Source organism: Furipterus horrens, unplaced genomic scaffold (assembly GCF_987537825.1).
Source record: "Furipterus horrens unplaced genomic scaffold, mFurHor1.1.pri manual_scaffold_6, whole genome shotgun sequence".
Taxonomy (NCBI): domain Eukaryota; kingdom Metazoa; phylum Chordata; class Mammalia; order Chiroptera; family Furipteridae; genus Furipterus; species Furipterus horrens.
In genome coordinates, this window is record NW_028327176.1 from 90422239 (window position 1) to 90448024 (window position 25786).

General features: G+C 51.1%; 1 protein-coding gene across 4 annotated transcripts in view; it reads right to left on the reverse strand.

Annotated features, from left to right (window-relative positions):
* CPNE5 (copine 5) overlaps window positions 1-25786 on the reverse strand; it is an 84004-nt gene that overhangs the window by 19904 nt on the left and 38314 nt on the right. For all 4 annotated transcript variants that reach the window (XM_090282314.1, XM_090282313.1, XM_090282312.1 and 1 more), the window contains 4 exons: window positions 14337-14440; window positions 9816-9920; window positions 2189-2230; window positions 263-338 (listed from right to left, as the gene is read on the reverse strand). In XM_090282314.1, the coding sequence (XP_090138440.1) occupies window positions 263-338; window positions 2189-2230; window positions 9816-9920; window positions 14337-14440 (327 nt within the window). The remainder of the gene's footprint in view (window positions 1-262; window positions 339-2188; window positions 2231-9815; window positions 9921-14336; window positions 14441-25786) is intronic.

The following is a 25786-nucleotide window of genomic DNA, read 5'->3' on the forward strand; positions in this document are numbered from 1 at the left end:
GAGGGCACTGTACCTCAGTGATTCGGAGTCAGATCAAACTAGATGGCGGGTTTCTTGATTCTGCCACTTACTGAAACTTGTTTTTGGGCAACTCCCCTAACTTCTCTGAGACTCAATCTCCTTAACTATAGATTGGGACGATGACACCCACCTCCAAGGAGAACCTGCAAAAACCCTAGCCTTGCACATGGCTCCCTGTGGTCCTCAACGGCTGGGAGCTATGACATCAGAGCAAACCCCAGACTTCGAGCGTCCGCCTCACCTCATAGATGTTGAATTGGCTCTGTCCGCGAGCCAGCTCCCGGTAGCTGGTGGTGAACTCCCCAATGAAGTCATGGCTGCAAGGGAAGGCTGCTGCTGAGAACACGAGGCCCCTGCTATGTTTTGTCCCTGCCTACCCCCACCGCCCACCTCTCACATCCCTTCCCTCGGTTCCCAATTCTGCCCAGGCCTCTTCTCCAGGGGCACATGCCAGCAGAGGCTGGGTCCCTGGGAGGAGTCCAGCATCAGCCATGGAGCAATAAAACCAATGGTCAAGTAGCAAAGAGCAGGGCTCTGGAGAATGGGATCTATTTCTACTTGGATTCTTGTTTGAACAAACCAGCAACAAAAGGTATTTTGGGGACAACTAGGGAAATTTGAATATAAAATGATTAGAGGGGCATTCAAGAATAATTGTTCAAAGTGTCAGGTGTGATAATGGCATTCATCATTGTGTAGGAAATACCTTTATTTTTTAGACGTTCCCAATGAGATACTTAAGAGATAAAACACCATGATGTCTATAATTTAAACGAAACCAACAAAACATAGATAAAGCAAATATGGCAACATGTAACACTTGTTAAATTTAGGTGATAGGCCTAAAAGTGTTCATAAAACTCTTCTACTTTTCTGTGCATTCAACAATTTTTCCATAATATTTTTAAACAAGACAATTAGTGCCATGTGCATCCAGGCACTGGAGGTGTTTTCGCACCTTCTGGGGCTCTGTGTGTGTTTACAGTAAGTGCAGCAAAACCTGATACAGAGCCGAGCTCCCACTCTGCTGTGGTTGGCTGCCTTTGACCTTCCCGTGCTGGCATGGAGGGCCTGCTGGAGAGTGATGCCCCGGAGGTGTCCCTGGGGCCCACACTGCACTTTTTACTACAATTTACAGCTCTCTGCATGCAGACCGTGAGCTCCTTGATGGTGGCTGTCCCCAGCTTTCTCCAGTAAAGGAGAAGTATGGGGAACTCCAGGGTAAGATGAGGCAAATCACAGATGGAAACATGAAGCCGACTGGCCTGTGATGTGGTAAAGAGGAGAGGAGCAAGGGACAGGTGAGTTTCGGGAGGCAGTGTTGGCACTAGCCGGTCTCCCTAGGAAGGTCTCAGGGGAAGGCAAGCTCCTTGGAAGAGGCTTGGGCCTAACCTACAGCTGCGTTTGCACAGCCCTTTATGACAGTCCCTGTCCACCTTACAGACTTGAGAGGCACCAATGGAGATTATGGGGTGTAAAGCCCTCTAGAACCCCTGCTAGTGCCACAGAATGGAGGGGTCACAAAAGTCAGGATGGTAAATTCAGATTTGGTTCAACAGACAAGTAGGAGCCAGTGAGGGTGACTAAAGCTGGGAGAGGCCTTCTTGCCATCGTCTTTGAATTCCCAGTGACACTGGCTCCTTGGGGGCACTTAGAAAGGGAAGGCACTGCCCCCCCACTGGCCAGACTCGGCCCTGCCTCAAGGCTCCTGAGTCCATTCATTTGCAGCAAAGCTTCCCCTTCCCACTGCCTGAACTCACCTTCTGCACCTCGGTCACCCCACAAGGCTTAGCTCCCACAGAGAACGTGAACACGAATGCTCAGGACATCACTGCTGTCTATACCTTACAACATTCATGTTTCAGAAAATCCTAAATCCTCCCAAATGTGGGGAGATTCGAGGCACTGGCTGGCTGCTAGACAGCTCTCTGAGGAAAAGAGGGCTCCTTTGCACCACGTCCTGAAGGAGAGACGTCCTCTGGTGCCAGTGGTCTGGACATGGACGAATCATGGGACAGGCGATGTCCTACAGGAAGCCCCATGCCCCCTTACCCCCAGAACTGCTACAAGGTGGGGCCTGAGCACAGTTCTCCCCATGTGAGGGCGGGGCCCAGCCTCCCCCAGTGGCTGCCCCATCCCTGCCCCCTTTGCGCTTCTGCCTGCTTACCTGCCATCTCGATCCCAGTCGTACACCTCCACCTTGATGGTCCTGTAAGGCAAAGGGCCTGTGGTGGGATGGGCTTGACCCAGCACCCACGTGGCCTGAGGACAGGGCCCTTCTCATGCTGCTGGGTCAGAGAGGACACAGCGACATCCACCAGGACAGGGCCCCTCTCACACTCCCAGACCCTCAGTGGATGCAGCAGCCGGAGAGACAAAGGAACTATCTTGAGGCCCTTTAGTAAAGGTCTTATGGACTGAAGAGCTGTGCAGGGAGTTCCCTGAACTTCAGGGAGGATGTGGAAAAACAGCCTCAGACTTTAGTTCACCCCACCTTCTCCTTGGCCAGATGGGGCACATGTCCCAGCATGAAGCCACACTGTGACTTTATCAGCAGTGGGGCCATCATAGTGGGGGTATGCTGCTCCCCGATCTCAGGCCTAAGCAGGGTGGGCTCTGCTGGGAGGGGTAACGAGAACCTGTGGTCTGAGTGGTGGGAGCCAGCCCGCGTGTCAGGGATGGGCCCAGGGGCCCTGGCTCGGGACGGCCTGCTGAGCTGTTCCAGGCCATGTCTGGCTCCACGACTGGCTCCTGAGTGAGGGTGTAATTATCTGCACATTTTCGCCTAGCTGCTTTAATTGGTTTGTTTTGACTCCTGTGCATGGGGCTGGGCTCTGGGAGCCCAATTTATTTTTAGCCCGTTTCCATGGCAACAGGCTAGCAGACCCAGAGGCAAGGAGGGAGGTGGAAGGCTGCAGGTTAACCCTCAGTGGCCCTCCAGGGATGCCTGGGGATGGGGGAGCTGCAGGGATCCCACTGCAGGGTCAGAGTCTAGGGAGGTAGGAACCATGCGGGGAGCCAGGGTCTCCAACCTTCGGTTCTAAATGGGGCAGACAGAGGTGGCTGCCTGGACCTGTTTTCCATTAGCATCTCATCATCTTGCCCACCCATAGGCTGTGGCCCATCTCCTCCGGTCTCTGAGGACTTGGCCTTGGGGTTCCAGAACCCCAGAAGGAGGCGCTGTCTCCCTTCGGATGAGCCTCTGCAGGGTATGGGTAGGGGCGTGGTGTGGATTCGCCTGCATCAGGGCAGAAACTGCTCTGGGATGAAGGAATGCTGGGCAGATTGTGCACCAACGGGATTTTTTTTACTAAAATGCAAAATGGGGTGGGCATAGAAGCCCACCATTTAACAGAATCCTTAAAATTCTTGTGTAAAGCAAGACAAAAAACAAAAAAACAAAACAAAAACAATGTCTCTGAAGTGACTTATTGGGGGCAGGAAACTAGGCCCCTGAAGGTGGGCTGGTGAGCTGGAAAGAGTGGAAAGAGGCTGGGGTGTGGACTTGGGTGCTGGGCCCTTAGCTGGGGGACGTGGAGCTGTCACTTAAACTCAGTGAGCCACAAGCCAGCTCTTTTAAGTTGGGATAATCATGTGCTTACAGAATAATTGCAAAGACAAGTCAGTGAAACCCCCCTGGCTCATCGGTGGTCTCTATAAAAATGCCCCTTTCTCTCCACTTCAGCATTTGGCCATACTTGAATCGTTTCTCATATAAAATTTACCTATATCAGGGACACCTGAACCTGGGTACCTGAGCTCTGCAACTTCTGATTCCTGGAACGACAAGGCTGGAAGTGACCTTAGTGGCATCCAAGTCTGGCTGCCTGAGAGATTACCAGGGAGCTTTTCAGACACACAGAACCTACACCTAGTCCTCAGCAGCTCTGGGCAGGGCCCAGTGGCTCTGCCATGCACATTCTGGAATCATGACCTTGGTCACCTCATTTTCAGATAGGGAAACTGAGCCCTGAGGGAACCGTGTGACTTACCCAGAGTCACACAGCTGGTGAGAGTTTGTGTCAAGACCCAGTCCCACAAAGTCTCCCAGTCATCCCCCTGAGCACTCCAGCTCTGCAGGGGGACCTTCAAAGACCCCAGGAAGAGTGCCTCTCCTCGACCACTAACAGAAGCCCCTCAGGTGACCTAATCAGTGACAGCCACATGCTCAGAGGCTGTAGGAGGATCCCAGTTACAGCCATAGTCTTGGATACCCCCAAATAATCACTGGGGAGCTTTTTAAAAATGATTCCATGGCCAGTGGGCCTGATTTAATTAGTCTAGATAGGACTCAGGTACAGGTGATTTGAGAAGTTCCATGGCTGATTCTAATGTTCAACCAGAGCCACTGACCTCTCTGGTTTTCAACCCTGATTGCACATTGGATCCCCTGGGGAGCTTCTGCAATCCTGATGCTGATGCCTCACCCCAGAGATTCAGAATGAATGGGCTGGGGTGCACCTGGCAGGCGAGTTGTTTAAAGCTCCTCGGGGGATTTGAACTTGCAGCTGAATTGGAGGCCACAGAGTGTGAGATTCCCCTGCCATGGAGGCTCCAGGGATGGCGCAGGCAGCCTGGTGAGTCTGATTATCATTAGAGGCTGCAAACTCCAGCCTTAGGGGAGAAGGAGGTGAGAGAAACACTGCCCAGAGACAGGGGAAGGCAGACACAAGCCAGACACAGCGTTGACTACTCTGTTGACAGTTCTGTCGCTGTCCAGTCCAGGTTGGGCTGCCCCCAGTCCCCTCACGTGCCTTTTGTGGGCTGCAGGCCTTGGCTCCAAACCCCTTAGCTCAGGTCCAACAAAGGCTCATGATGAATTAACTGTGACTTTTGGGGCCAGCACCCAAGAGAAGGGGCTCCTGGGAATGAGACAATGAAGTGGGGCTCTGCTGCCTACAAAATGAACATCTTAGCATAAAAGGCTCGGGATATGGTCCCCGAGGCTGAGACAGTGGGACAGACAGGGAAGACCGCAGGCTCTGGAGGCAACCCCAGCTCTCCAGCTACCAGCTGTGTGGCCCTGGGCAACTGGCTTAGCCCTCAGAGACTCTGTTTACCCCTCTGTAAGATAGTATCATCACACCCACTTGGGAGTTTCTGTGAGAAGTCAACTGCATCACCTGCATGGTCAGCATTGGACACGTGTTGTTCTGTTCTGTCTAAAACACTCAAGCTTTTTTTCCAAGTTCCTGTCTCCAAACAATTCCCATTCACCAAGGAAACATCAGTTCTACAAGGCCAGGGATTTTTGTTTGTTGTGTTTACTGCTATATCTTCAGCTTCAAGAAGAGTGCCTAGCATCTATTAGGTAGTATAAGTAGTATTAAGAAATATCTGCTGGCTGGCTAAGAACTTCTATCAATATTGTGAAGTGGGCCACACAGTGACAATACGTCCCTCTCCAGAAGCACAAAGGGAGGCCCAGAGTGTGTGGCTTTCCCCAAGTCATACAGCTGCTCAGCAGCAACACCAGGCCTTGGGGTGGGAGCCAGTGCCCTGTAGGTCCCTGGACGCCTGGGCTGGAGAGACAGAGCTGGGTGTGTGTGAGCCTCAGCAGGACGGCAGGGATGAGGGACACTGGCAAAGGTGCCAGGCTTCCCTCCCAGCTCACCAAGCAGCTCTGTGTGTAGTCTCCCACAAACTGGGCTGCAGGCCTGCCCCCTAATGAGCCTCTCCCGGGCTGGAGGACATACATTTTGCTGCTGCTTACAAGTCCTCAGCTCTGACAGGCCCCGAGGGGTTCACCCTAAACTGACAGTCAGTCCCAACACGTAGAGAGGATGAGAGGCTTCAGGGCGGAAGCAGAGCCTCACTGGGCAGGCAGAGACTGGATGGCGGGGCGGAGAGCAACCCCACTCTGCGCTGCAGAGACTTCGCCCCCTCTGTTTGAGTTCAGCTTTTGCAGGTGTGAGCGGGGGATGATCAGACAGTCCCAATGGAAGTCACACATACTGGCCTGGCCCCTTCCAGTGCTCAGGGGATGGTGGGTTTCAAAGGATAAGCAAGTGGTTCTTCCAAGGGGCAGACAGAGTGTGAAGTTTCAGAGTGTGACAGCCTCCAGCTCCCAGGAACCCTCTGTCCCCTCTCCAGGTGAGGACCCAGCACCCTTAACACCTTCTTAAAATCCACTCATTCAACATCAAGGTGTGAGCAAATGACAGCAGCCCAACCAGGGGAATCTGGTTTAATGAGGACGAATCCTCAAGTCACTGAATGAGTTCAAGGAGAGGGCAGGGGGACGTCAGGGAAGGGTCCTGTCTTCGGCCCACTTCACACCCCCAGAGGGCTGGCCTGGCTCCGACCCTGATGCTGTTTCCTCGGACTCCAGCTCTGCTCAGCTGGGTCACTTGAGATTGGCCTCGTGTGGACTGGACACACAGCCAATACAGAGGATCCCCAAAGCACAGGGCGAGCACAGAGGTGATTCTGGAAAGGAGAAATGTCCTTGCCCCTTGTGCTGGCAAGCAACATAAGCCGCAGTCCTCCTCGTCCCCTTTTGTGGTCTGTGAAATGGGCGTGTCACCAGTAGTCACCTTTAGGGTTACTGTGACATTTAAGTCACGGATAAGATAATGCATTGACACCAGTTAGGACACAATTTGCTCCATATCCTAAAGGCTCAGTCATCCTAATAACATTAACTGGTCTCTGGCCCCATCGTTCTGGCAGCTCCTTGGTTCTCACCCCCCTGGCCCTCTCTTTCACGGTCATAGCTGAGACTTCTGTGAACTCCCCTCTCAGCTCCCTGACCACAGCCGTCCTCCTCTAGGTCTCCTACTGTCTCTCTGACCATCTCCTCTTCTTTGTCCTGCTCCTGCCCCTGGCAGGGCCCTGCCCCCACAGGCCCTGAGCACCTGACCTCTGCCAGCCGTCCTCCTGGGGACTCCCAGGCCTCTGTCCTCCCTCCTTGGCAGAGCACGGCTGGGTCTGTCCCACAGCCACCTGCTCCGGCTCCCTGTCACACTCCCCATTCCTGTCTGTGATGTCATCTTCTCTTGTTCCCCAGTCTCCAAACCCTAATGACCTCTCTGTCTCTTTCAGTCCCATCTCCAGGCAGATGTCCCGTCCTTCTGAGTCTTCCTTTCACCCCCGGTCCCAGAGCTGCACCCTGAGCAAGGCTCTCACAGAGCCGCTTCCAGACACACCCTGTCTCAGCCACTTGGCAGCAAAGCACTGGGGTCGAGAACACAGATTCTAGAGCCAGCCTCAGTTTCCTTACCTGTACAGTGAAGATAGTGATAGTGTCTTTTTCAGAGAAGCTACTAACCGTTGGGACGATTAAAGTAGCTCATGTACACAAATTACCGTGTGAGTGCTGCAGGAGCCTTTGTCATTGTTGTTGTTGTTATTACCTGTCTGTCTCCCACCCTGGCCTGGGAGCAGCCCAAGGCTGGGGTCTGACAGCCCAGCGTGCCCACAGCACCCAGCCTGGTGCCCTGTGCCTGGCTAGCATGGAAGACGTGGCTGCTGGATTCAACCGGATGTGTTCTGTGAGGCTCTAAAGAGGTGCCTCCCTTGTTTTCCTGCACAAGACCCTCCCCCGTCACCACCCTGAGGGGGCCTCCCAGACGCCTGTGCCTACTGAGTGTGTTGGGTATGTGGATTCCCCTAGGGTCACCCTAGGGCTCAGCATGTGGCAGGCCTGCTCACTTTTACCAAGCCAGTGTGACAGTCCTGGTCCCCTCCATTAATACTTCTGTCAGTCATGTCCTGGTCAATCTTCCTGGCACTTGGAGAAGGGCCCCGAGGTGCCCAGCCACCCTGGAGGGAGAGCGGTCTGGGGCTCAGCCTGGGAGGGGAGATGGGAGCCTGCCTGGGTTTTTTCCAGGACCTGCACCCTCCCCCATACCCTCACCTCCTCCAAAGGCTGCACAATGAGCCCTGACTCTGAGCCTGGCTGCCCTCCTCACCGTCCCTGACAAGCTGGGTTCTGAGACCTGGGGAGACCCTCGCTAGGGATGCAGAGTAGTGGGGGGTCAGCTAGACCCCCCCAAACCCTCTGAGCAGTGGGCCGAAGATCCCAATTCCTTCTACCCCGTGAGACTGGAATTGCCATGTTCTTCCATTCCCCAAACTTGAACTTCCCCTCCCTGCCCCTCCATCTCTCTCCATCCCAACCGTTCCTCCCACGTCCTGTTCCCAGGTGCTGATTCCCTCCCCCAACAACCTTGCAGCTTTCTCTGAGCCTCCTGTAGACCCTATGCTCCAACCACTCTGTCCTCCCATTCACCCCACTCCAGAAGCCCCAGGACCCGGCCAGACATGTCACTGGAGTTTACTTGCTAGAATGCCTACGTTTTGTCTCCGGTCTCATTTTGCACAATTACTTTGCTGTCTGAAATACTTGTGTGCTCATCTGAGCTCCCTGCGGTCAGACTATAAGCTCCCTGAAGATGGAAGTGAGGCTCCCATCCCCTGAATGCTGCACAGATGGAGACACGACGAGCATATAGTAGGTGCCCCATGACCACCTGTGGAATAGATTGTGGCTTTTCAGTCCCAACCAAGAGGCAGGAAAAGGGGCCACCTCATCTCCTGGATCAGCAAGGAAATGGGATTCCTGGAGGCCCCTGTCACCCCACCACACATAGCTTGTCAGCAGCCACTGTGAGCAGGGTTCCAGTGAACCCCTACCGATGCCACCAGCCAGGACGCCCCTGTGTTCCTGTTCAAGTGGTCAGCAAGGGGCCCAGCTTCCTCAAGGCTGCCCAGGCAGCCCTGGCCATGAACCCCTGCCAGCTCGCCCACCAGCTACAGCAATCACCAGGAAACCAGGCTGGGTGCGCATGACTTAATACAGACCAACACCACCTTACGGCGCCCCCGCCACTTAGCACGATTTGTAATTATATGTTTCTTTGTGTGATTATTGTATTAATGTCTGCCTCCCCCACTAGATGTAAACTCCACGAGGTTGGTGAAGAGTGAGGGCTATGTTTTGCTCCCTGCTGACTTCCCAGCCTCTAGCGCAGGGCACAGCACATGGTGGGGAGTCCATAAACACGTATGGACAAAATGCTGAATTTGGTATTTTATGCACACCTAAGCCTTTCTGTGTAAGTCAAGTCATGTCATGTGAGCTTCAAAGCAGCCCTATACGGTAAGTAGACGTTTAAATAAGCATTTTACAGATAAGGAAACTGAGGCTCAGAAAGGTCAAAGTTTGCCCAAATTGACACTATATTTTAGTCATAGAGCCAATCTGCACTCATGTGATGATGATGAGGATGATGATGAGGAGGAGGATGAAGATGTTGATAGTTAACATGTCATAGCTGTAGGCTGTGTAGCATCAAAAAGTTTCATGAGCTGTGTCTCACCCCTCACCCCCATTTATGGCAACTTGGCTGGCAGAGAGAATCTTGGAAACCTGACTGCCCAGAATCCTCCTGCCAAGAGCTGGGGCTGGTGGGGACCCAGCCACCTCTGCATATCTAGAGCCCCATCAGGCCCCCACCTGCCCTTCTGGTGGGAACAAGGAAAAAAAAAGGCTGCTGAACTCTAGGCCAGGACACCCCAGCCCCCACAGCCTGGGGAGGTTCCCACCAGTGGGGACGCCTGACTGGAGGAAAGAGGTGGGGGTGGGGGTGGGAGGGAGGGCTGTGAGGAGATGAAGGCAGATACTGCCCAGGGAGGGGCGGACCAGGTGGGGAGGCTCCCAAGTCCCACCCTGTGCAGGTCCCCCTGGGCACAGCTCCAGGAGTCTCTGCTCTTATTGAGGGGACAGCCCACATCAACAAGAACCAGGCCGCCCGCACCTGTGCACGGGGAGGGGGATTCTCTCAGCTCACCGATCATAGTCCCCATTGCAGAGGGCTCTCACAGGAATGGAGAAGGTTTGCCAGACTGGATTTAGGGTGTTCTTCATGACCTCGGTCTTGTGGCAGATGGTGAACCTGGCAAGGAAGAGAGGCAAGCTGTCAGACCCTGACCCAAGGAAGGTATAATAGAATCCAGGTCAACTGAGGGACTAGCTGGTTAATCTCTATAGTTACCAGACAGTAAAAACCACGACTTTGTGAAGTAACAAGCTCCCTGTCACTAGCAGCATCCAGGTAGAAACTAGATGGCCATTTCCTGGTGATGCTACAGAGAGGATTGTTGTGGGGGGGCAGGGAGGAGTGTTGTCGGGAGGTGCAGGTTCTGGGCCCTGCTCTCTCGTGCCCTGGAGCATCCCTGTCCCACTCTGGGCTTCTGTTTCCTCACCTGTAAACCCAGGGAGGCGGCCACTATCAAACAGTCTTCATCCGTGGAAAGATCTGTGGATGGGCTTTAGGGATCTGTGAACCCCTGATATTGTCAGTGAAGTTGGGTGTCTGGGCTTTACATGCTTGCTGTTGTCCTGCCTGTCCCCCGAAATTTCCACATTCATGGCTCACCTCACTGCCTTCAGGTATTTACTCAACTGTCACCTCTTTGACATGAGTACCCGCCTTGAGCACCACATCTAAAATTTATAATCCCCTGGCCCCCTGACTGACACCCGTAGTCCCCGTCCATACTGTTTTTCCATTTCACCTGTCACCATTTGACATCTGACATAGTCTAATTTTCTCATTATTTACTTTATAGTCTATCAATAAAATGTAAGCTCAGTAAGGGCAGCAAGGGCTGTATCTTCTTTGATCACCAGTATATCTCTAGTGCCCCAAACGGTCCCTGGTACATAGTAAATGTTCACTAAATATTTTTTGGAATGAATTAATGGATAAATGTATTTCTCAGAGGAGATTTTCCGTAGCTTTCTCTGGCATTTCAAGCCAGAGAATAAAAGCCCCTGTCTGAGATGATCACTGAGACCCTTTCAGCTATGAATCCTTGAGCTTGCTTTGCAGACTAAAAGTGGAGAATTGGCTTATCCCCAGTGCGACGTCCCCTGCCCACGCCCCATACCATGCCTGGCTGGCCCCATCCTGAAAGCCTGCCCTGCCACATGGCGGGGGGGGCGGGGAGCTGGGAGCCCGAGTGGAGCTGGGGCCAGAGGCCACACCCCTGAGATTTCCCAGCACCCATCACAGCAACCTCCCGGCTCGGAAAGGTCACCCAGGAAGGTGCCTGGGCTCTGCCCGTGCCCACACAGGCTGTGCCATTTCTTCTCTGGCAATTTTCAAGTCAAAATGTCATTTCTGTCACTGAGGCTCAGCGTTTCTCTTCCCCGCTCCTTCTCGCCCACCCACTGGAGTGTAAAGATACACGTGGGAGACCTCCCCACACACCCAGAGCTGCTGACGACGACGGGAGCGAGAGGGAGGAAGGAGGGGCCACGGCTGCCCGTGGCTGGGTCAGGCAGGTAGCAGGAGGAGAAGGCAGGGTGGCACAAGGGAGGGCCAGAGGCAGAATGGGCCATGCGGGGGAGGGAGGGTCACCTGCTGTGCGGAAGCCCTAACTGCACTAAACCACCCCCAAGAGCCACACAGACCCTCCCGCCTCCCCATCCCTTTGGAACCACTGCCTGCCCTCTCTCCTCTTCCTTGCCAGCCACACTTCCTGACCAGGTCTCCGGAGCTATTAGCCTGATCTCCCCCCTACTTGTTTTTCCTGAACTCTGTGTAGACTGGTTTCCGCTTAAGAGACTTGCCTGAAACCTTTTCTTTAAGCTCCCTGCCCCCACCAAAGCCACAGGCCCCTCAGCTTTCTGCTGTCCCTGCAGTCCTCTCACCCCTCAACTCGATTCATTCTGACAGGCCCAGGGGCTGGTGTGGGAGAGCGCTAACCAGCGGGGGCAGGCGCGGCAGCGACAGCGGCGGGCTCCAGTCCCGGGCGGCTACTACCAGCGGTGGGGCCCCAGCAAACAACTCTCTCTCTGTGCTCCCCTCTCACTGTTAAATGAGGATAAGAGCAGGAGCTGCCGGGCTCTGTTCTACTTACACGTATTAGCTCATTAATCCTCACAGCAGCCCCACGAGTGCAGTGCTAGGGTTAGTGCCATGCTCACACCAATAAACTGAGTTGCAGAGGTTATAGCCGCAATGTCCAGAATGGTAGCCACCAGCTACACGTGACTACTTACATTTGAATTAACTAAAATGAAATGAAATTTAAAACTTGGTTCTTCAATTACACTAGCTCCATTCCTAGTGCTCAACAGCTACATGTGCCTAATGGCAACCATCCTGGACAGTGAGATATAGAATGTTGCCTTGGTCCTGGAAAGTTCCACTGGGTTAGAGACCTGCCTAGAGTTGCACAGTTGATAACTGCAGTGCCAGGCCAGGCCCACAGGCAGCCCAGCAGAGCCCCGCTCTCCTCCGTCACAGTCTTACCAGACAGTGACCGGCCTGAATAGGACATGGTAGGTACAGTGCCAGGAGCATAGAGGGTGCTCTGTGGACGCCACCTTCCCTGTCCCTCCTGGTGTGGCAGGCATGATGATTTGCTCCCCTGGCTCCCCCACTGACCTTCTTCCCGTCCTCCTAACTGGGGGTGTCTCCTGAACCTGTCACTCTCCTCTCCTCAAACCGTGGGTGACCACCTTGCTATCACCAGTCCAGCCTCTGACCTGTGCACCTGCCTCTTCGCAGGGGCCGGCAGACTGGCCCACCTCTCAGGGAGCCTCTGGATGGGTTTCTCCAGCTGCCATGGGTGTCCCCAGGGAGTCTTCCAGCCTATGCTTCAGGTGAAACTTGCCCCCCCCAATGAACTCCCATGGCCCCCCCCCCCCGCATTTGACCAGCTCCTTTGCCATTGTCAGCCCTCTAGTTCCCAACAGCTCCACTACCACGGAGGGGGCTGTGACTTCAGGCCCCACCCAAGGGTCTCTGCACTGTCCTTTTGCCCCCATCTTCCCACCCCTCCTCCCCTGCACTTCCACAGCACCTCCCACCTGTTCACAGTGTCAGTCAGGAGCCTCTCCCTCTTCCCCGCCCCCTCCCCATTCATCCTACACATCCTGTTTCTAGAACAATCAGTGGCAAACACTCTTTGCAACACATCCCTTTTCTGCTCCAAAACCTAAACCCTTCCCTCCTCCTGGTCAGCAAGCTCCTGCTTCTGAGACAGCTCAGTGTGACCTGGTGTTGCTTCTCTGGGGGGGACCTGGGTGGACATTGCCGTGGGCACCTAGAATGCCACTCAGGCCTCTTCCTTCCTCCCTCAAATCAAGTTGAAGTCAACAAGAATTATTTAAAGAAATTCCGCTGGGAGTCCTTCCGTGAGACAAAGAATCCTTTTGTTATGCAAATGATCACATCTAATTTCCCTTGTTTTGTACGTTCAGATTTTAAAATCTGTGTTCCCTGGAACTGAAACGCACCTCCTCCCTGCCACTCCCCTGCCCCCCAAAACACACACACACACTCACACACACATCCAGAATTTCAGAATCAAAGGGAACTTGGCATAGGAGTCTCTGCCTCTGCTCAGGGCATACTTGCTCTGCACATATCTTTTCTCTAGCCTATTATTCTTCCCTGTGCCTCCCCTGCAGCCCCATTTTCTTCTTTAAACCCTGCTTTCCCATTCCCCTTCTCTAGCAGCGGTTTCTCTAATTAACCTCTCTAGTCCCATTGCCTCCTGGTTCTGCAGAATCGCAGCCATAAGTGGCCTCAGCCTCCCAGAACTGTGGAGCTTAAAGAGACTGTGGAGAAAACCTCATCCAAATGGTTCATTTTACTGATGAGAAAACAGGCCCAGAGAGGGGCATAATTTGCCAGCGTCACACAGCAGGTCGGTAGGGAAGACCTAGGCCCCCAGACCTTCAACCTAGATCTGTCCCTCTGTGTACATAGCTGACCCACATTTGCCCGCGTGTGTGTGTTTCTGTAACATTGTGGGTGGCTTCTAGATTAGAGAGGAGGAAATGGGCCTTCAAAGACAGGTAGAGTTTTGAATGAAGCCTATGGTGAGGTGTGGGGCTTAGTGGGGCAAGGGTCCAGATTTGCTGTGCTGGGGGTGAAGTAGTGGGGGGACATGTAGCAGTGGGGTGTTCAGAGGGCTACGGGAGGAGGAGGACTGGGCTTGGGTATATGGACTGATTCACGTGGAAGAAGGAAGGGGCTATCAGGGGGCCCCTTATTCTCACCCTAGCCCTGTTTTTACCCAGTGCCCCCATCTCTAATGTATCTAACACCCACCATTGCTGAGGCCCTCAAGGTGGCCCTGCTGGCTTGGAGGCTCCCACGGCTCCCACTGACTCATCCACGTGGCCAGGGCACCACACAAGAGCTCTGACGTCCATCTGATCCCCTGTCCTCCCTAGAGCAGCAGCCAGGGCAGCTCAGGGAGGAGGGGAACCCAAGCCACCCTGCTGGCAGGCTGCCACAGCCTGTCCTGCTGACCCCAGAAAGGGGGTGACATGTTGCCAGGAAACTCACGTTCCATCCTCGTTGCTTCTGTAGAACACCAAGAATGGGTCGGACTTCCCAAAGAAGTCTTTCTTGTCCAGCTTGTTGGCACAAAACTGCATTGTGGCGACATCCTGAGGAGAGAGGAGAGCAGGGGTGTGAGGCAGAAGGCTGGCGGGTGCCCAAGCCCTATAGAAACATAGCTTCAGGGCCCTGGAAATACGAGGATTCCAGGCACCAGCCGGCTAGGAAGGGCAGCATCTTACATTTGCCCTGCACAGAATAAGGCCCAGGCCCTGAGCTAACACTTCCAAGGGTCTCCTTTCGTCTTCAGACAACCCCACCAGCAGGTCTAACAGAGCAGTGTGCGGTGAAGCCGGTGGATTGTGGAGCGAGCTGCCCCAGTTTGAATCCTGGTTCTGCCACTTTCTGGCTGTGTGACCTTGGGCAAGGGAGGTGACCTCTTGGAGCCTCAGTTTCCCCTGTCACATGGGGCTGACCACACTATTCACCTCAAAGGGCTGTTGTGATAACTAATGAGATCAAGTGTGTGAAATGTTAGCAGAGGGCAGGCAGTTGCACCCATGTGGTCAGTGTAACCGCGCATGATTTCACTACAGTTTTACTGAGTGGCTTCAAGAGGTGAAATGACTAATCCAAGGCCACTCTGAGCTTGGTTGCCAACGCCAAAGCCCGTGCTCTGTCCAGTCGCCTCACTCTCTCACACATTGGTGTGGTTCCTAGAGGACATGTAGGTTTAGGCATCACTTTCACACCCACTGGCTCCCGAGAGGCCCACGCATCTAACTCTCCAAGGCAGACATGGCCAGGATGCTGACCCATGTGCAGCTGAGGAGCCTGAGGCTCAGAGCAGGGAGGGACTCCCCCAAGTTCACCAAGCAGAGCCTGGGTTTCTGACTCCCCTGGCCAGTTTACAGCCCTATCTGACCCAACACTCAGACCAAGGGAACAGAAGGTACTCAGGCCCTGGTAAGGACCGCTGGACCCCTACCCCTTCACATGGCGCCCAGCCCCTTAGCTTGCTGTGGCCAACAGGGCTCTGGGCAGAGATGCCCCCATGTTTTTCTCTCCATCCATCCCCATGTGGCCTCTTCAATCTGAAAACTTTTCATCCTGACAAATCACCTGTCAACTAGCCAGAGCTCAGGGCTCTTTCCTGTAGTCCTGGGGCCTGGCCTGCCCTCAAGGGCCAGGGCCTGCTGGGGAAGCGACCCAGCTTTCTCATGCTGCCCCTTCCTTTCAGTGAAAAAGAGGGTCTCTTGAAAGCAGTAAGGACCAAACTGGTGGCAGAGATGAAGATGCAGCCTGCCATAAGCTTGAAGGTTATGGTCAAAGGCTGGGGGGTCGGGGTGGGGTGCGGTATAAAGGTTAGGAATATTGTTGCTGGAGCCAGGCTACCTTACTGGCTGTGTGACCTAAAGCAAGTTACTCACCCTCTCTGTGCTCAGTTTCCTCATCTGAAAAATGGGGGTACTGGCAGTGCCTACCTCATATGCTTGTGAGGATGAAATTAGTTAATATGAGTTCAGTGCTGAAAACAGTGTATGGCGCACACTAAGTGCTATGTGCCTGCAAGTGATAATTTGAACACTTTACCTCTCCCCACAACACAGTGTGTATGGCCTCTGTCCCTGCCCCACCTCCACTTTTGCCACCTCATACACCTTCCTTCAAGGACACCCGACAACAGCAAACACACAGCATCCCTCCATTCACTCACCCATTCATTCACTCATTCATTCATTCAACAAACATTTATTAGATACAATCTATTCGGGTCAGTCATTGAGCTCAGTGCTTTACAGCCTTCTCATATTTAGCCCTTAAAATAATTTTTTGTCACCTTCTACAAACGAGGAAGCTGCAGGTCAGAGAAGCTAAGTAACCTGCCCAAGATCACCAGCTGGTAACTCATAGAGCAGAAATTCAATATGTATGAACTGATTTAAAAGTCCTGCCTCTTCCAGCAAGCCCGCTGCCTCCCTGAGAGAGAGCACATTACAATTCCCAGGACTAATTCCCTGCTTTCCTTGGACTTTGGGCATGTCTGGGCAGGGAGGGGCTGGGCTCTGGGGACCTGTGACAAAAGGGTCCCCTGAAGGGAGGCTCTGGGGAGGGGCAGTGCTGAGGCCAGGGGCCAGCACAGCCCCTCCCTCATCCTCGCCCACCTAAGAGGGAGGAAGAGGCTTGACTGGGGCTTCCAAGGCCTAGAAGCCTGAGGAATCTGAGGGCCTCCAAAGAGAGAATCATACAAAGGAACCAAGGTCACCTGCATGGAACCCCAGCTCTGTCACCTACCAGCTGAGCAGCCCCGGGCAAGCAACTTAGCCTAAGTCTTCATGTTCTCCTCTGACCAATGGAGTAATGATGCCCCTGTGAGCCTGTTGGGAAGACTAAAGGAGAGGGCTTATGCTAAGTACCAGTCCACAGTGCCTAGCATAGAGCATCTCTAAGGATAGGGGCCACACTTGCAGAGCGCCCTCTTCCACTGGGCTCACCCACATGAAATTGCAATGTTCAATCTTGTTCACCTATGAAAATGGCAATGTGGTGCAGTTCTACCCCTTATGTGATGGGCACTATTTTTACATCTATTAGTTCATTTCATCCTCCCAACAACCCCATAAGGCAGGAATGATTATTATTTCCATTTCAAAGATGAGGAAACTGAGGCACAAAGAGACTAACACCCTTGCCTGAAGCCATGCAGCTAGGAAGAAGAGAAGCTAGGATTGGAACAAGGCAGTCTGGCTCCAGATATTAATAACAGATTCCAAATAATAGACCCCAAATCATCAAGATAAGTTTAATTATGTTCTGTAGCGTCAGTTTGAGGAGTCAGAGAAGTGTGAAATCCATTTTAGAAAGGCCTCCTTCATGCAAACTAGTTAAAATTTTTTAAAAAGAAAAAAGAAAAGATTGGCTCTGAGACTCATCTAACTGGAAAAATCCAGCAGTGAGCCACACCACATCGTTTCCCTGATGACGGCAAATCCGTGAGGCATTGCTGGGGGCTTATTTTGTTGCCCAACCAGATCTGCCCTCTCTAACACAATTTAGACCTGGAACATTTGCCCAAAGCCCATTATAATAATTGTACTGTTGTACTGGTGTCGAATTGATGGGGTAAAACAGACCTTTAGAGAGATTTCCAGGCTGTAATCAAGGCAAGCTTCCCCCGTAATGGGTATGCACCCCATGGGGAGTCCCTCAGTCTAGGACTGGGTTAGTTGTCTGGGGACTGTGCTTTTGAAGGTAGCTCTGACTTATGTCACTAGTCGTAAGAACAAGGCTTCAACGGCTCCATTTAAATGAAGGTTAGTGAATGGATCCACCCTTGACATGTGTATGAGCCCAGGAAGAGACTGAAGAGGATGCAGTAAGATGGCCTGTGCCAGAAGGATTAGGGAGCAGAAATTCTGGCTGAGGGTCAAGGTCCAGCTGTTTGACAGCCTCACCCTGAGGGAGGGGCTCTCTGAGCATATGAAAGGCTGTTCCCAAATGAGAAGCCTCTCTGGAATCAACTGCAGAGAAGATAAAGCAGCTCCTGCAATACACAATTTCCTGCAATTTTTGCCTTTTCACCCTATCTTTTTAAAGAACATATTAAGTTCTTCTAAAACAGCAGGATTGCCTCAATTTGCATCTCTCCACATGTTAATCAGGCTGCTTCAGAGACCTCAGCAAACAGCCTTTCTCTCCAGGGTGGCCTCACCCATTCTAGCAAGTTAGTCCTCCCTGATTGGGAAAAGGGCTGTGGAGGTCAGGGGTCAGGCCCAGAGGTCAGCACATGCCCTGAAGGCTGGGAGAGACCAACATCCAGGAGGAAAGAACAGAAGGCTGCTCTGGCCTGGGTCTGGCTGGCAGCCCCTATGGCCAGAACAAGAATAAAACAAGTGCAAAATTTAATGTAGGGAGTCAAAAATCTCAGTAATCAAAATAAAGATATTAATGTGACTTTTACAAATAAAAATCAATGCAAAGATCCATGATAAATATCAAAAATTTAAATAAAGCTATTTTACAAGTGAAGAAATTGAGGCACAGAAAGCTCAAGTAACTTGCCCACGGTCACACAGCTGGTCAGCTGGTGAGCAATGACATTTAGACTGGATCCAGAGTCCAAGTTCCTTTTCTTTTCTTTTCTTTTTTTTTTAGAGAGAGAGAGAAACATCAATCAAAATTGGTTGCTGTGGCCAGGGACTAAACCCGTAACCCAGGCATGTGTTCTGACCAGGAATCAAACTGGCGACCTTCTGCTTTGTGGGATGATGCCCAACTGAGCCACACCAGTGAGGGCCAGAGTCCAAGCTCTTAACCACTCTGCCCTACTGCTCACATGCTGTACCCTAAGAAGCACTTTTAAATAGGTGGTGGAACCATGGTGACATTTATTGTCTTTTCTTTAAAGTTTGCTGGGTTTTCCTAAAATCAGTACTTTGTCTTTTTTAGTCAGAAGGAAAGATGACATCGAGTAAAAAGAAAAAGAGTCATTAGTCACAACTCTGAAACTCAGCACTCCAGCAGAAGGGAACACAACCCACAGTTGGGGGTGACTCTGTGAACAGTGACTACTAGGAGGGCTTCTGCATTCACAGAGGGGCACAGAGCCCCAACTTGCCAGGATAAGATTGCAGAAGCAGGAGACCAGGGGTGCAGGTGTTCAGGGACATCAGCGAAGGCCCCATAGACTAGAGTTTATTTGAGCACAAATGGTGGGTGAAGTGGCCTAGGACACGGGGCCTGTCTTTACACGTTGACTGCAATAACCACATTGAGGTCAAGCTGGCTTTTCTCTGCCATTTTAATGACCAACTTATCAAACAATTCAGTCAGTTGTGCAATTGATTTGGTCATTCAGAGGCTGAAAACTCTAGATTGACCATTTTCCCTCCCACTCTTTGAGGCTCTACGTCTGGGACACAAACCAAAACCTATCACTTAAAGTTCAAAAGAAAAATGGAACAATTCACCTATGAGTATGTTCACTGCAGTATTAATTATATTGTTGCCTATAAGAGAGTAAAGTCAATGAGTTATGATCCATCTATATAGTAAGGGAATAATACACAGCTATTAAATACATGTTTTCCAAGGTTATCTCCTGACATGGGAAAATAAATCTACTGATAAATAAAAGAAAACTGGATAACATATTCTACTAATTATAAGGAAAAAACCATCTACATGTACACCCAGAAAAAAGCCTTGGAGGCAATGCATCAAATGTCAACAATGATTACCTCCCAGTGACTTTTCTATTTGTATTTTCCAACTTGTCCATTATGAACATGTTATTTTTTTTAGCAGCAGGAAAATGTGTTTTGTTTTCTTTCTTTCTTTTTTATTTCACTAGAGAAATGATTTCTAAGACCAAAATAATCACAAACGAACTTTTAAAAGGGTGACGGTTGAATGGTGGTCATCCACCGTGTAGAACGCTTATATCTGTGCTAGCCACAGCACCCGTCTTTCCTAAACAACAATCTGCAGACTTCTGAGACTCAGAAAACCTTTGCCACAACCCTGGCTTCATCCTAGCTCTTTCTTCTTATCTTTCTCCCTTTCTCCCAGGACTCTTCCCACATGGAGAGATGCTGGGCTCTCCTGAGGTCTGTCTTTAGAATGATAAGAGTTCTGACTTTATTAAGATTCAAGACTGCTAAGTTCCTCTGCTACAGGTCCCATACCATGTGGCCCCCACTCCCACCTACACCCTCACCTCTCTGACATCAGTCTCCCCCTGGCCTAGGGTCTCAGCAAAGCTGTCATTTTTGCCTGGACCCCCCCATCTTCTCCCAGGTAGCTGCAAGAGCGCATCCCCTCACCTGTATGTATTTTGGCATTATATAGTACTGTCCGTGAATTTTCCTTCAGGATAGTAAAGAATGCTATAGAATATTTGTTATCAAAAAAGAGGTCATGGGTCTGACAAGGTCGAAAACCACTGCTGTCCTGTGATTGCTGGTTGGCATTTCGATCTCTCACACTAAATTGGAAACTCTGGGAGGGCGAGGACCGAGCCCAAGTCCATTCGCTGAAATGAAATGAATGACTGTGAGTGGACTGGTGATACCTAAGTATCAGTGAGGAACACCCAGGGCCAGCTGCAGTGTGAGGTTTCCACTCCCTCAGCCTGTGAGAGGTGAGTCATGCTCTTGCCAGTGTGTGCAGGGACCCGACTGGGAGGCAGCCAGGACAGGCTCCCTGGCCAGGAGCCCCTGACTCCAGAGTGAGGTAGGCCTAGGTGCCCCGCAGGCCTAGGGGGAGCTAAGGATCCTGGAGGGCGAGAGCAAGGAGCTGCCTGCTCCCTGCATCAGCAGCGCCCCTGCTCCTCTCCAGAAGCCCACCACTCACCAGGCCTGCTAAGGGCTATTGGCCCCATGAAGACCACAAAGCCTATAGCTGTTCATGGACCATGGAGGCTCACGGCTTCCCTGTAGGTGACAAAAAGATTCCCTGAGGATTTGGAGTCCAAGGCCTGGGCTAGAATATCCTGCAGTCTTAAGCAGGCCACTCCACCCTCTCTGCTTCTGGGATCACTCCTGCCTACCCAGCCCCCAGCCTGTGGTGGGAATCAAAGGGATTGTAAACATGACGGTCCTGGTCAACTGTGAGGACTATGCAAATGATGGTTACTGTTACATGGACTAACAATAAATAATAATAGTTTTACTGCTGAGCATAATTAAATGGTGATTCAGAGCCCTTCAGGAGCTTAAGCTCATCATCGTCAACATCAACTATCACTAACCAGTATTTTGGATCAAATGTGATTGTTGGAATTTTCTTGGTATTTCAGTTCTAGATGAGAAAGGCTTTTCTGAAACCTATCAACGTGTGTTGGTAAGCATGCTGGTCGCCCGCTAGAGTCCACTGTAATCCTTTGCTGGTCCCCTCCCGCCCACGCCATCCCACAGATGAAGGGAGGGTTTGTCTACTTCGGCAGAATGTATTCACTTGAGCAGGAAGCTCTGCTCCGGTGCAAACCGTCTCTCCACTCCGCCGGCTTCCTTTGATCCTCCCACTGAATTGGGAGCTGGAACGACAGAGGCAAAGCTGCTCAGATGTAATTATTTTAATTCAGCCAGATGCTGGGAATTAGTCTCTTTTCCTTGCAAGTATTCTAGGGAAACTCAGCCAAAGATGGCCCAAAGAAAAGGATCTGACAACCTCAGGGAAGGAGGGGACACCCCCCACCTTGTGCTGGAACAGCTTAAATCCAGGAAACTGCTCCCATCCTTGGATGCAGGAGGGAGGGGGAGTAGGAAAGAGGGTGGGGCAGCTAATAGGTATTAAATGCAAACTGTTCACCAATCCCAGAAAACTAAACCAATAACAGCACCCAGCATTTTCTAGAGCATTAGAATTTCCAACACATTTTCACCTTTATGACCTTGTTCAATTATAAACTGGGGAGGAAGTCACTGGCTGAGCTAGAAGCTTGAGGCAGACTGAATTTAGGCTTCAAGGAATTCAATCTTTCCCAGGCACTCTGTAGAAGCCAGGCACCAGTTAGGCACAGACCATCTCCTTTAACCCTCACAGCAGCCCTCAGAACCCGCACATACATGTGGAGGAACTGAGGCTCAGGAAGCTTAACTGGAAGCTCTATCCTATGTGTCAGCCGGGCTCCCTCCCTTGTTTGAACTCCAGTCGTGTCCGGATCAGCAGCATGCACAGGTGTAGTTTCCATCATCACCTCCTACTGTGCTTCCTCTTCATTCAGTCATAGGTTATGATAGGTCCTTGTGAGCACCTACTGTGTGCCCAGCCCTCTGCTGGGGGTAGACATGGGAGGGGGCGGGTTTCAGGCCTGCTGTCAAGTTCCTCCAGACCCCCTGAGGTAAGCGGACCAGTAGAGAAACCAGAACCAGCAGCTGCATATGAGTTGCTCTAGTTCTGGCGCCACTGCCCTGTCCTATCCATTGTGTCTTATTCTCTGACTGGAAGCCCCTGAAAGCATTTGGGACACCATAGCCTAGTGGTTAACAACCCTGGCTCTAGAACCAGACTGCCTTGGTTTGAGCTCTTCTACTCAGTGGTGTGTGACCTTGGCAGGTCACTTAACCTCTCTATAAAATGAGGATAGCGTATCAGACATTATAACACATCATGCTATGTATTACATTACATATTATAATACATCAGGTAAACAAGTTGATACATGTAGCCAATTAGCACAGCACGTGGCTCAGAATGATTGCTCAATTAATGTTGGCTAACAATTTATACCTCCATACCTGTAGTTCTCAAAGGATGGACAAGGAACCCCACCCAGAGAAGGGGGTGGGGGCATCCATGAGGCCAAAATTATTTTCAAATAATGCTAATAGAATGTGGAATTTTCTAGAAGTTACCCAATAGTGATATCACAACAGACTGACTGCAGGAGCAGATATGAGAATGTAGTTGTCTCATGTCAAGCCAGACATTAAAAAGAGATTTACAGACTTCCAGACAAGATGGAGGCGTCGACAGACATGCTGCATCTCCCTCCACAACTAAGAAGGAATACAACTACCTCAAAACTAGAAACAACCAGAAGTTCCACAAAATCAAACTACATGGAAGTCCAGCAAATAAAGATATAAAGAAGAAACACTCATCCAGACAGGTAGGAGGGGTGGAGCTGGGGTGGAGAGGACGTGGTGTGGTGGTGGCAGCAGCAGCGGCAGCGGCAGGTAGGCAGAAAGCGCAGTCACATGTTTTAAAAAGTCAGGAGGGACACCTGGGGAGCGTTCCCAGCTCCTCACCAGACCTAGCAGCTCAAGGTCCCACCCAGCACCAGGGAAAATCAAGCCTCATTGCTTCTGACTGTGCAGACCAATGGGGGTTGGGGTAGAGGCAGAAATTGCCAGTCTCTCAGCAGAGTCCGCTTGTTTAAAGGCCCCCCCCCCCCGGTCCTAGAACATCCACAGACCCACCCACTCTGGGAGCGATGGCCAGAGCAGCAGCTGGAGGGGCACAGGTCCGGTGCGAAGGTGGGAGGGGTTCCTGGAGGGGGGGGGTGAGTGCTGGGAAGGTGGCATTGTTCCCTCTCGGACCCCTCCCCCACATACAGCACCACAACGTGGTGAAACAGGTCGCCCTGTACTGACGAATCCCTAATAACATAAGAGGAATGACAGCTCTACCTGGGACGCAGACGCAAACAAACACAGGAGCCTGTCAGAATGAGGAGACAGAGAAGTATGGCCCAAAAGGGGAAAAGGATCAAGGTTCCAGCAGGAGAACTAAGCAATGAGGAGATAGCCAACATCACAGATGAGGAGATAGACAACCTATCAGATGAAGAATTCAAAACACTGGTGATAAAGATGCTCACAGGCTTGACAGATATGCTTGAGTATGGCAAACGCATAAGAGAAGACGTGAAGGCTATACTAAGTGAAACAAAGGAAAATCCACACAAAACCAATGATGAAGGGAAGGAAACCAGGGTTCAAATCAATGATTTGGAACATAAGGAAGAAAAAAACAGTCCACCAGTGCAGAATGAGGAAGCAAGAATTGAAAAAAATGAGGAAAACTTCCCAAATTTTGCGAAAGAGATGGACATACAGGTCCGGGAAGCACAGAGGGTCCCGGGCGAGGTGGACTCAGAGGGGACCACACCAGGACGCATCATGATTGAGATGCCAAAGGTGAAAGATAAAGACAGAGTCCTGGAGACAGCAAGAGAGAGACGGAGAGTTGCCTACAGGGGTGTGCCTATAGGACTATCAGCTGATTTCTCAGAGGACACTTTGCAGGCAGGAAGGGACTGGCAAGCAGTATTCAATGTGATGAAAGGGAACCTACAACCAGGACTACTCTACCCAGCAAAGCTATCATTTAGAATGGAAGGGCAGATGAAGTGCTCCCCAGACAAGGTGAAGCGAAAGGAGTTCATCACCACCAACCCGTTATTATATGAAATGTCAAAGGGATTTACTAAGGAAAAGAAGATCAAAACTATGAATACTAAAATGACAACAAACTCCCAACTATCAACAACTGAATCTAAAAAATAAAAACAAAATCCAACTAAGCAAACCAGAATAGGAACAGAATCATAGGTATAGGGATCATTTGGAGGGTTATCAGCTGGGAGTGGGGAGGGGGAGAAATGGGGATATGGTGCAGGGATTAAGAAGCATAATTGATGCGTACAAAATAGACAGGAGGAAGTTAAGAACAATATAGGAAAGGGTGAAGACAAAGAACTTATATGCACAACCCATGGACATGAACTAAGGTGGGTGCGATTGCTGGAGAGACGGGCTGTACTGGGCATAGGGGAGAAAAGGGGAAAAAAATTGGAACTACTGTAACAACATAATCACTAAAACGGCTGCATGGACAAGGGCAAAAAATAAATAAAAGATTTACAAAAATGTAAAACAAGGTCACTTTTCTCACTATAAGATCTTTGTTTTGGAAAATATAGTTATTTTTCAAAAAAGGTGTTATTTATGTTAACCTGGAATGGGTAAACTATTATTATTTTTAAATAAATTAATACATAATTTTTAAATTCTTCTCAATTTTAAATAAATATTGATAGCTAACAGATACAATAATTGAGCTGACTTTCCAGGGAGGTCAGAAAAATCTTGTTTCTCCTCATCCCTCCCACGCCCCAAACCTGAGCTGGACCCAGCCCCTGGGAAGCTGGGTCCCCAGGTTGCCCCAGGCTTGGTCTTGTGCTCCTGCTCTGTTGCTGCCTCCACCTTCTCTCCCCAGGACCCATCAGGTTCCCACCTGTGGCTCCCAATTAACCTAAGAGGCATGCAGCCTGGGCGGCTTGGGGAAATGAGCCTGAGTTTTAGAATCAGGCTGACCTGGATTAGCACCCTGACTCTATCACTTCTTGTCCTTTCTTAGGTGACTTAGCCTCTCAGCCTCAACTTCCTCATCCAGAAAATGGGAATAACAATAATACCTAACTCTTAGGACTGTTTCCAGGAGTAGCAATAACTTATGTAAAATGCCCATCACTTGACAAATAAAAACTATATTTTATCATTATTATCAGCCATCAGGTCCTCTGGGCCCTTTCGGCTGTCCCCATCTGTTGCTTCTCCACCGTCCCACAGAAGCAGCAAAACTGAAAGCTTCCTGGGATTGAGACTCTGCTTCCCAACACACACACACACACACTCGTACATGCATGCACACACACTCGCACACACAACCAACCACATGCCCTCGTTCCCTCCACCCCATGCAGGGTGTCACCCCACTCTAGAGCGAACAGTGAAAAATGACAACTAAATGCCTAGTGCCCAAGCTCCAAGGCTGAGAAGGCTCCTCTGCTGCCAGTGTTGATGCCAACGTGGTCTTGGCTCAAGGACACATGAGTGGCGCCTTGACGGGGAGTGGCATGGGAGCCAGGGGACCAGGAATCCTGGCCCAGCTCTGCTGCTGACTGTGGGTGACTTTCTCCCCATTTTTGGGCCTCAGTCAGTTCAGCC